This window comes from Papaver somniferum, unplaced genomic scaffold (genome assembly GCF_003573695.1).
Source record: "Papaver somniferum cultivar HN1 unplaced genomic scaffold, ASM357369v1 unplaced-scaffold_132, whole genome shotgun sequence".
Lineage (NCBI taxonomy): Eukaryota > Viridiplantae > Streptophyta > Magnoliopsida > Ranunculales > Papaveraceae > Papaver > Papaver somniferum.
The window spans coordinates 10,121,156-10,132,111 of record NW_020622381.1 but is presented as its reverse complement, the minus strand read 5'-3'; the positions used below and the strand labels follow the sequence as shown (position 1 = coordinate 10,132,111).

Here is a 10,956-nt window from a genome sequence, read left to right as displayed (position 1 = left end):
TGGTTATTGTTGTTAGTAGAAACATACGGATCTCAATTAACTGAAGATTACTCGGTCCCTGTCATTGATACACTTGGACATATAGGCATCTTTATCAATTATGGAAACTCAAGAACACTTGGATATAGAGGCATCTTCATCAATTATGTAATAAATCTGCAAACCTAATAGCTTATATGCCTGAGAAGTAATGAATATCACCAAGTATTTTCATGGAAACTCAACCTAAATGCTTTAACCAGAGATTCAATCAAACTGTCAGATCTACCAATAAGAATAATATCATCAACTTAATGCAAGATTACCAATATTTCAGAATCAGTTGCAAAGACAAACAAACAACAATCATTAATTAATCTACTAAACCCATAAGATACTAAGAAAGGATAACAAATAAAGCCAATTTTTTTAACAAAGTATAATTAAGAGATTGATTAAACAATACTTGGAAGGAGATTGGAAGTTAAGAATAGAGGTCAGAGTGTTGTTTATAAGATAAGTGGTACATAAAAAAGCATCAACCTAGTACTCTTTTGGACAAGTAAAGTTAAACAAAATAGTGTTTCCCAGCTCTGTAATGCGCCTATGCTTTCTTTCAGCAAAGTAATTCTGTTGGGGAGTTTTTGGACAAGAAACATGTATTAAAATACAACCTGACTCTATAAAAACTTGTTAAAGACCCGACCTTAATAAGTTGGGAGGCACTGTCAGCTTGAAAATAAACTATCTCGGTAGGAAAGAGATTTTCAGTGAGAGATTTAAAATATTTGAAACATTGTAAAGCATCAAACTTCACAACATCGGATAAATCCAATGAAATTTGTTAAAAGTCATCTATAAAAATAATGTAACATTTGTGACCAGATAAAAAAAGAACGATGGGAGAAGGTCTCCATATATCATAGTGAATAAAAGATAAAGGAGTGGATGCATGTGCATCAGATAATAGAAATGACAAGTTTTTCCTTTAAGCAATTTGATAGGAATGACATAAAGAAGAAGACCTGGCAGAATTAAGCACAATATCCTTATTAGAATGTAAATGTTGAATGATATTATTCTGAAGGATGTCCTAATCTACTATGCCACAAATCAAAAGATATAATTAATGATGTAGAAAAGGAATACCCCCTCCGTCCCACTATTAGTTGACCTACTTTATAACTAAATTTAGTTATAAAGTAGGTCAACTAATAGTGGGACGGAGGGGGTACTATATTGAGTCATGAGAAAATGGAATATGAGAGATAAGATAAAGATTATTGATATTTTTTCCTGAGCCAATAAGGTGTCAGTGTGCATCTCTCTAATTTTGTACCCATTATGACCAAAATAACAATTGTTATCTCTCTTAAAATTTGCCTCAGAAAGTAAATTATGTTTCATTTCTGACTCGTGTAAGACATTAGTTAACCAAATACTATTTTTCAAAATTTGCAAATCAGAATAACCAGTAAGAGAGATGGCTAATGTCTTACCATTCCCAACCATGATGAAAAGACGAGGGCACCCAAATACGCCACAATCTTTTTGTTTCAACCTATGAGTCCTTTTACCAAGTGTGATCGTCTATAGACAAAGTCGAGACAATACAACAACTTCGTTATTCACACTTTGTGTGATCGTCTATGGATACGAGATCGATACGATACAACAATCAAAGTGTGCTACTTGATAATAGGTTCGGTAATAACCAAACTCTATAGGATCACTATCAAGTATAATGGAGTTAATGTATGTGTATTTTACCTTATTTTAATAAACAATTATAATGCGGAAATCAAAGTAAAAGACACAACAAGATTTTGTTAATGAGGAAACCCCAAATGCAGAAAAACCCTGGGACCTAGTCCATTTTTGAATACTCTCAGAATTAAGTCGTTCTACAAAATCTAAACCAACTTCGTATAGTTGAGACCAAGCAGACTACCCATAGGTGCTTAGTTCCCTCAGTATCTCTGGGCCTTCGACTTCTAGAGTCACGCACGTGAATAGCAAGTCATCTGGATCGTATTCCAAACAGCAAAGGAAGAATCTGTTTGGTAACCACTCTAATCAATATTTGCTACAAGATATAGATGAGTCATTGACAAAGGCTCTTATGTTTAATCTAATAAATTCTTTTGTCTGGTTAGATCAAACTAACTTTAACTACTGAAATAGTCAAGTATAGATTCGCACTCAATCAAAATAAATCTCAAAGAGATATATTGAGAACGCCAATCTCACGCAACTAATCAATCAAATAAATCTGATTCTAGTTGGATCCCAACCAATCAAGGTTTGTGCACACAATTCACAAGATACGAAAACAAATAAGAAATCATCTTATTCTTAAAATCTGCTTTAATCTTCAATAACCTGCAAAATACCACTTGAATCTCTTGTGATCAATCACGCACAGAACGGAGTCTGTTAACAATGGATTATCACAAGATGTCTTTAGATCTAACAACAATTCTAAATATTCCGTCGATACTTCGGTCTAGTTTGAGTGAATCTTATATCAGAAGAGAAGATTCTCAAGAATAAACAAACTAGGTGCAATCAAAGTTTCAACAACCATTAGTCAATCAAATCAATCGCAAAATAATACCACTTCAATTATCTAGTTTCCCACCAACGGTACTCGTAGATCTTCTTGATCTCACAAAAGTCTTTAAACGAGCGGTCATAAGAGATTTCACCTAATTAGGATACTTTCCTCTTCGAATAGACGGCTCCACCAGAAACAACAAGAAATGAAGTTTGCATGGCTCTTAGGATAGTTTGCTAGAAATGCAAACTTAGGTTTTTTAGAGACCAAGGATGTTTGGACTCCAAGGAATTTCCAAAAAGTATTCTCAAGATATGCAATGAATGGCTCGGTTTTCATAATTCCAATAAATGCTTGTCCAATATTTCCGAAATCTCTCAATAGAAAATCTCCAATTAGTAAATGCACATTACTAATTTTTATTCTCTAAAGATATGCAATTGCTATTTATTAAAGCATATAAAACCAAAAACCTTAATTAAAAGATTCTCAATTTATTTCGGCACAAGATCACCTTGAGTACTAAGGAATATCTTTGAACAATAAATGATAAGAACTATTGTACGTGTTCAAAGTATGTTGACATCTTTTCACTGCAAATCCTTATTTCATATTTACATGGATTTGCATTCTTGAAATCGGTTATACCACACTTCCAAACAAGTTTAGAATTGGTTCACCTGTTTTCCAAGACTACTATGTGATTGATCAAATTCCAAATCACATACATGCGTTCAATCGGTTTTACCAATCACTAGAATCATTTATACCTAATTATGAAAATACTTGTGATCGATCACACCAGTCACTAGGATCGGTTACACCAGTTACATGGATCGGTTCCATATACATGTGGTATTACTTGTGATGGGCCATACTAGTTACCAGGGTCAGTTACACCAATTACAAGGATCGGTTACACATACTCATGATTGGTCACACCAATTACTAGGATCAGTCACACCAATTACAAGGATCGATCATACCATCATATGGTGATTACTTTGGATCAGTTACACCAATTAATGAAAACCAGTCATACCAAATCATAAGTCAGCCATTGTGATTAGTTATACCAAGATGCATAACATAAGTTAAGATCGGTTCTACCATCTCACCCATATTGGTCATCCAAAGATTTGCAATGAATAGCCGGACCAATAAGCCTAATGATTTCCCTTTCGATTCACGAAACAAGTTCATGAATGTACTTCCTTTAAACAAATATAAAACATTGTTTCCTAGGATGAAATCTTCACCATAACCCATTCACATAATCATAACAATATATACAAGATTATGTCGATGTCATATCTACGAAGTTCAAAAGATAAGTGTTATACTTCATAGTCTAATTCCCCAATACTATGATCATACAATTATAATCATGTCACATCATTAGAGTATTATACAATATGTACAGTATATACATCTTTGCAGTTATGTTTTCAATATAGCACGACTTGAAAGATACGTTAGCAATGAAACAGTTCAAGTTAATATTACTAACCTCAAAGTGGGAGGATGATGTCATCATTGTAGTTCGCTACTTATTCACATTCTTCAGGTCTTCGGAGTAATACTTGTATATCTCAACATTCCTAGACTATTTAGTCTAACCTAAACAAAGTTGACTATAGTATTTAATCAAGCGACTCTAGATGAGTTTTGATACTAAAATATGACAACCAAACTTGACATACCAACGCTTGGTGAGTTCAACCGAGCTATGATCTAACACATGACCTTGTCCTTGCCATTATATGTTGATGTATTATCCAAGATGGATAGATCCCCAACCATATATATAGAAGCTCCTGAATCAGATGACCACTTAGTTGAAGAACAAAAAGGATCATCCTGAGATGAAGTTTCAACAACATATATCCTTGAAAAGGCTTGTTTTATCTCAACAACTCTGGTAGTAGAAGTATTATAAGTATTGGTAATATTGTTAGGTGGCGTGTGATACTTGAAGTAACATCTACTGAAATAGTGTCCCATTTTTTGACAAATTTGGCGTTCAATTTAGGAGAAATCAATTGAATACTTTCTTGAATTGGAATCACCAAAAGGACCACTGCAATTACATGAAGACCCTTATTGATGCTGAGTATTCTTGAAATGAGGAGTATTCTTTGAATTCTCGAGCTTAGGCTTAGACCCAAAATTATTATAACCAACGCCATTACCAGGATTGATACTATGACCATAAAATATAAAAGTATGTCGAGAATCAAACATTAAACTAGAATGATACTCTTAATCAATGAGCTATTACTCATGATTTAACAATCTAGCTTTTGTTTCGGCAAAAGTGAAAGGAGTTTTACGATTTTAAGCTAATATGAAAAAATTGTCAATATCTCTTCCAAATTCATTCAAAATATGCATCATCAAGTTAAGTATAATAACTTTTTTCCCCAATTACAATCAGAGAATCAACAATCGTCTTGATATGGTGAAGATGAACAAGAATTGAGAGATTACCCTTCTTATCATTATGCAACTAATTTCTTAACATGTTTTTTCTGGCGACAAACTAGGAAATTTTTTTTATAGGGGAACTCGAAGAGGGGACATGGGATCAGTAAAAAGCCGACATTTATCCTTCATTTTTTGACTGTCGACAAATTTAAGTTTTATTTTTATCCTCCTAAATTACCCTTCTCCAAATCAAAAACAAATCTTCTTAGTTATCTAAAAATAACAACTGACCTAAATTAACATTGGCACAAACAGTTTAGTAAAGGGAATACGATCTCACGCAGTATTAGGGTAATATAGAAAATCTTTTTCACTTAATAAATCTTTTTATTAACTTTTAAAATCCTAAACTCTTTTTTCCTTTTATTTACTGTTCTTCGTGCTAGAGGTAAATTATTGATCTAAAGCTTTAATATTAATTAAACTTTGATGAGTAATCTAATAACTTAGCTTACTCGATTTGTAATCGGGGAAACAATTTAAGTTTACGGGTTTACCACTCGTGAATAATGGCGGATATATGTGTACAATATGGAGTTTCAACTAACTTTCCTACTCTTTTTTTTAAGAGGAAGGATCCGCTGACAGGCTAATTTTTAACAAGTTTTGACAGGCCTATACGAGCCGTTGGATGATCAAACAAGATGAACACATGGATGGTGGAAATAAATTCGGATTACCGGTTATACGCAGTAGGATCAGATGGGGCTGAATTTTCGCTTCTTAAGTTTTTGTCTCTCTCCTCTTTTTCTCTCGTGCCGTCCCCGTTCTTCTCTATCTTTTCTCACTGTCCATGTTCTTCTCTGAATCAATCAGAGTAAAATTCACGATAAAGAATCAATTTCTTTTCTTTACTTACGAACTAGGTTGCACTCATGTTTCGAGAAGTCTTCGAAGCACAAAAGCTTCACCCCTATTCCCGATTAATAAGTGACCAACAAAATCTCAAAATGAAATAATTTCAATCCTTGTCCAAAATAATCAAGGCAAACTATTAGATTGATTATCTTGTTTGTACCCTATCCAAAATAGCACTCGTACGTATCGCATGAAGCTTATAATGGAAGCTTGAATCCGGGTTATTGTGGAAGCCGGTTGGTTTATTAGGGAAATCGGTGGGTTTGTTTTGGAAACCCACAAGGCTTATTGTAGAAGCCTGGATTGGTTTATTATGGAGACCGGAGGGTTTATGGTAGAAACCCACTTGGCTTAATATGGAAGCCCAAATTGGTTTATGGTAGAAATCCACCTGGCTTAATATGGAAGCCCAAATGTCCATGGGTAAAAAGATCTTAATAGAGAGGTTAAGATTTTTATGGAATAATTATTATAGATAATAATTAAATATTATTTAAGATAAATCCTGATGGAAGGAGGATAATTATCTTAAGTAGTAATAATTATTATTCAAGATAATAATTATTTAGGATAAATGTGGATTATGATAAATATTAGGGTTTATCATGAATCTGGTTGTTATTTGGGATGAATACAGATGAGGGAGGTTATTTGGATAACTATTGAAACCCTAAAGTTACATCTCTTTCAGCCTATATATAGAGGTTAAATCTCAACCCAAAAGGATTCTTTTCACCACAATATACTTGCATAGAACATCCGCTGACTTTAGCATCAGAGTGTTTTTGCAGGTACCCCCACCACTCTGATCAATTCTTTGGAGATTCTTCGTCAACGACAGCGATTGGATCAACCTTCCCGCATCTCGAAGATTGTTGGAGTGAATATTTTCGCACCAACATATTTTGGCGCCAACTAAGGGGACTACGAAGAAAAGATCGTGCTCCCCAATTGATAGAAGTCGTTCTCAAGTGATTTTCGAAACTAGGGTTTCAAAATCATTGTGAACAAGGAGTTACAGAAGGTTTCACAACCTTTATAGAAGTTGCAGGAAGTCCCAGCGACGTAACAGAAAGTTGCAGGAGCTTCTGAACACTTTCAGAAAGTTACATGAGTTTCCAACAACGTACCAAAAAGTTGCTGTTTTTCCAGCGACGTACCAAAATATTGCTGTTTTTCCAGCGACGTACCAAAAAGTTGCTGTTTTTCCAACGACGCACCGAAAAGTTGCAGGGATTACTGAACACTTTCAAAAAAGTTGCTGAAAGATCCAGAACTTTTTTAGAAGGTTGCGGGAAGGTCCAAAAACGTCGCAGAAGGTTCTGCCAAAGTTGTAAAAGAAAAGTTTAAAAGAAAAGAGAAACGAATGGAGGCATCAGGAGCAGATCGACATGAGATGGATGTAGATCTACCTGCTGAGAATCAATCGAATCAACAAGCAAATACTCTAACTTTGAGAAGCGCTGTTGTCCAAAGCTTCGACGAGAGGGATGGGAGATCGGCGTCGGTGTCATCAACAACATCAGTTTCTCGTTCACGTTCAGAGGGGTTTGTTCCTAGGGTGAACTACATGTTGGTAAACAGATCTCCACCTCCTACCACCAGCAGAAGAGACCGTCGTCAAGGAGAATCTTCAGGCTAACATCCGAGCAACCAGGTCCTTCGAGAAGGGGATATTGCTAGCAGAGGTGTGCGTGCTCGAGCTAACAATCCACCTGTTAGTCAGGCTAACACCACACCAGCCGTACAGACCAACGTTCCACCTACGGGAAATAACCCGCTGGTGATGCCTATCGATTTAACAGTTCGTGAGCGGTTGTAGGAACTGGAAAGAGAGAACAAACGACTCAAAGTTGCTTTGGAGAAAAGAAGGGAGCTTGAAGCACCAACAAACTCACGTTCTGGAAGTGGAAGTACAAACCGTCACCGAGGTCCAGATAGTCCACAAAGAAGAAACGAAGTTATTGATGATCGTTGGCGAAGTAGGTATGATGGAAGAAGAGTTGAGGATGAAAGGGACCGTTTACAAAGCCGTAGTCGACGAGGAAATAACCTTTATGAACGTTATACTCCAAATGATGATTATTATTATGGAGTTGAAAGAGGTAGTCAGGCAGGGACCAGTCGTAGGAGGCAGGGACTGAGAATTGATCGAACCAATGATGGGTACTCAAAGAGATCAAGGCGTGAAAGAGATCATTCCAAAAGGAGAACAGACCTTATTAGGAATGAACGAATTCGCAAGGAAACGGAGGATGACTCGGAGAAGGACGAAGTGCTTAGCAGAAAGAAGCTTAGCGCCATGATTGATGAGTTTTTAACGCAAAAGCAATCTAGAGATGAAGAGCAGCAAATCTTATACATGAAGAAGTCAATGGATTCTCCATTTGTTGGGAAGATAAGGCGATTCCGCCCACCCTCAAACTTCATCCAGCCTCAGTTCAAAGAATTTTTTGACGGCAAGAATGGGAATCCGGTGGAGCACGTCCAGCGTTTTCAAGCCTCGATGAGTTTGTGGGGATACAGTGACGAACTACTTTGCAGAACTTTTCCAATGACTTTGACGGGTAAGGCTCTAACTTGGTTCTCACATTTAGAGTCTAATTCAATCAAGGATTTTGGAATGTTGTCGGATGCCTTTTTCGAGCAGTACAAGATTAATCTCGGGAGCTGGAAGGGAAGCAGTCATTTATTCCTCTTGCATAGGGAACCTGGCGAAAGTCTAGGTGATTTTAATATAAGGTTCCGTCAGGAAGTAAGCGAAGTTGGAAAAGTTGATGAGAGTTTCGTGATAGAAGCATACAAAAATGCAATGGAGTATGATGAATTCGGAATTTACAATTCATTAATAGTCCAACCAGTTGGAAGCCTCAGAGAGCTGTATGACAGGTCTGATAGATATGCTAAGGCAGAGAAAGAAAAGAACGCAAAGTTGTCGCGAACAGCAAGAAGGACAATGGTCGAGGGACCGGCGAAACCGAAACAATAATTTGAAGGTAATACCAAAAACAAGAGCCATGAAGGTCCAACAAGGAAGGTGAGAAACGATGAAGATACACGTAAGCCGCAAGAAAAGCAAAGAGTAAAGTTTCCCAAGCTGAATATTGGACTTGGGGAACTTTTTAAGAAGATTAAAGACTCGCTTCCCATTCCGGAGCCCCTACCAGCGGAAACAAGGTATAAGAGAGATAAGAATAAATATTTTGATCATCACAAAGATCATGGGCACAATACAGATACTTGTCGTGCTCTCGCAGCAGAAGTCCAGAAAATGATTGAAGAAGGAAAGCTGCAGCAATACGTAAAGAATAGTCCGGCACAAGTCAACACACTGGAAAACACTCTAGATTTACGAGAGATTAGAGTGAGCCACGCAAGAGTTAACACAACTTCGAGAAAGGCTCAGGAAAATGCTACACGGTTGAAGTTACGTCATATTAACGATTGGCGAGTATCGAACAAGGTCGATTATGCTAGTCTGATTGGTACAGAGACCTTGGAAGAGGGTAAGAATGAGATTTCTTTTTCGAACGCTGATCTTTCTGGAGTATATCAACCACATAATGATGCAATCGTGATTCTAGCTCTCAATGGGATGTATAAGGTACGTCGAGTTCTGGTTGATACTGGAAGTTCAATTAGCGTCATATTCTCGGGAGCATACTCTTCAATGAATTTGACCGAGAGGCAAGTTGAAGCATATGATAACCCTATCATTGGATTCAGTGGGGAAACGATGACAGCAATAGGAAGGATTAATCTGCCTACGATGGTGGGAGGAAGGACGGTTATGCAATATTTCTCGTTGCTAGATTGTCGTGCACCCTACAACGCTATCTTAGGGCGTGATTGGATTCATGCAATGGAGGCGGTAACTTCCACTGTCCACCAGTGCTTGAAGTTCATTACTCCAGCAGGGGTGATGAAGGTTAGAAGCGACCAGGTGGCATCTCATAAATGTCACGAAAGCGCAATGGAGGAGTATAGAAAGTCAGAACTAAAGGGTTCAGAAATACTCCAGGTGGAAAAGAAATTGTAGAAATCACAGTGCTTCCCGACCTCTTATCAAGGAAGAGGAAAGGAAGGACCACCAACTATTGAGGAGTTGGTGGAAGTACAAATTGGGGATCAGAAGGAGCAGACAACGTTTATCGAAGCAGAATTGTCGTTAGGCGAAAGTGAAAGCTTGATCACCCTACTGAAAAATAATAAAGATGTCTTCGCTTGGAGTCTCAGGGACATGCCAGGTATTGACCCCGACATCGCATGCCATCGGTTGAATATCAGTGAAGGATTTAAACCAGTGAGGCAGAAGCCACGAAAAATGGCTCCGGAACGGAAGGCAAAGGTTGCTGAGGAGATTGACAGGATGTTAGAAGCAAGAATAATAAGACCTTTCAAGTATCCAGAATGGTTAGCAAATATTGTAGCAGTTCCGAAGAAAAATGGGAAAATTCGGGTATGTATTGATTTTACAAATTTGAATGAAGCATGACCAAACGATCCTTACCCCATACCCAGGATCCTTGAGTTAGTAGATGCTACCTCGGGATTTGAAAGATTGGCATTCATGGACGGATATTCTGGTTATAATCAAATTCCATTGTATGAGGAAGATCAAGAACATACGACGTTCATACCAGACAAAGGGATATATTGTTACCTCGTTATGCCATTTGGTTTGAAGAATGCGAGAGAAACTTATCAGCGTCTCGTGGATCAAATGTTCAAGGATATGATCGGGAAAACCATGGAAGTTTACATCGACGATATGGTGGTCAAGTCCAAAAAGAAGGAATCTCACCTTATGGACTTGAAAAGAACCTTTGATCGGCTCCGGCAATATGGGATGAAGTTAAACCCATCAAAGTGCTCTTTTGGACTCACATCTGGGAAGTTCCTTGGGTATATGATGATACAAAGAGGAACTGAAGCTAATCCAGAACAAATTAGAGCAATTTTGGAGATGCCATCGCCAAGAAACAAAAAGGAAATACAAAGGCTTACAGGGAGATTAACAGCGTTGAATAGATTCATTTATCGGTTTTCAGACAAATGTAAGTCATTTTTCTTAG

At 37.2% G+C, this 10,956-nt stretch overlaps 1 protein-coding gene across 1 annotated transcript; it reads left to right on the top strand.

Annotated features, from left to right (window-relative positions):
- The first annotated feature begins 9,152 nt into the window (after nt 1-9,152).
- LOC113332814 lies at nt 9,153-10,376 on the top strand. The gene is made up of 2 exons (XM_026579322.1): nt 9,153-9,809; nt 9,930-10,376. Exons 1-2 carry the CDS (start codon nt 9,153-9,155, stop codon nt 10,374-10,376), a joined length of 1,104 nt encoding a protein of 367 aa, XP_026435107.1.
- Nucleotides 10,377-10,956: the final 580 nt, after the last annotated feature.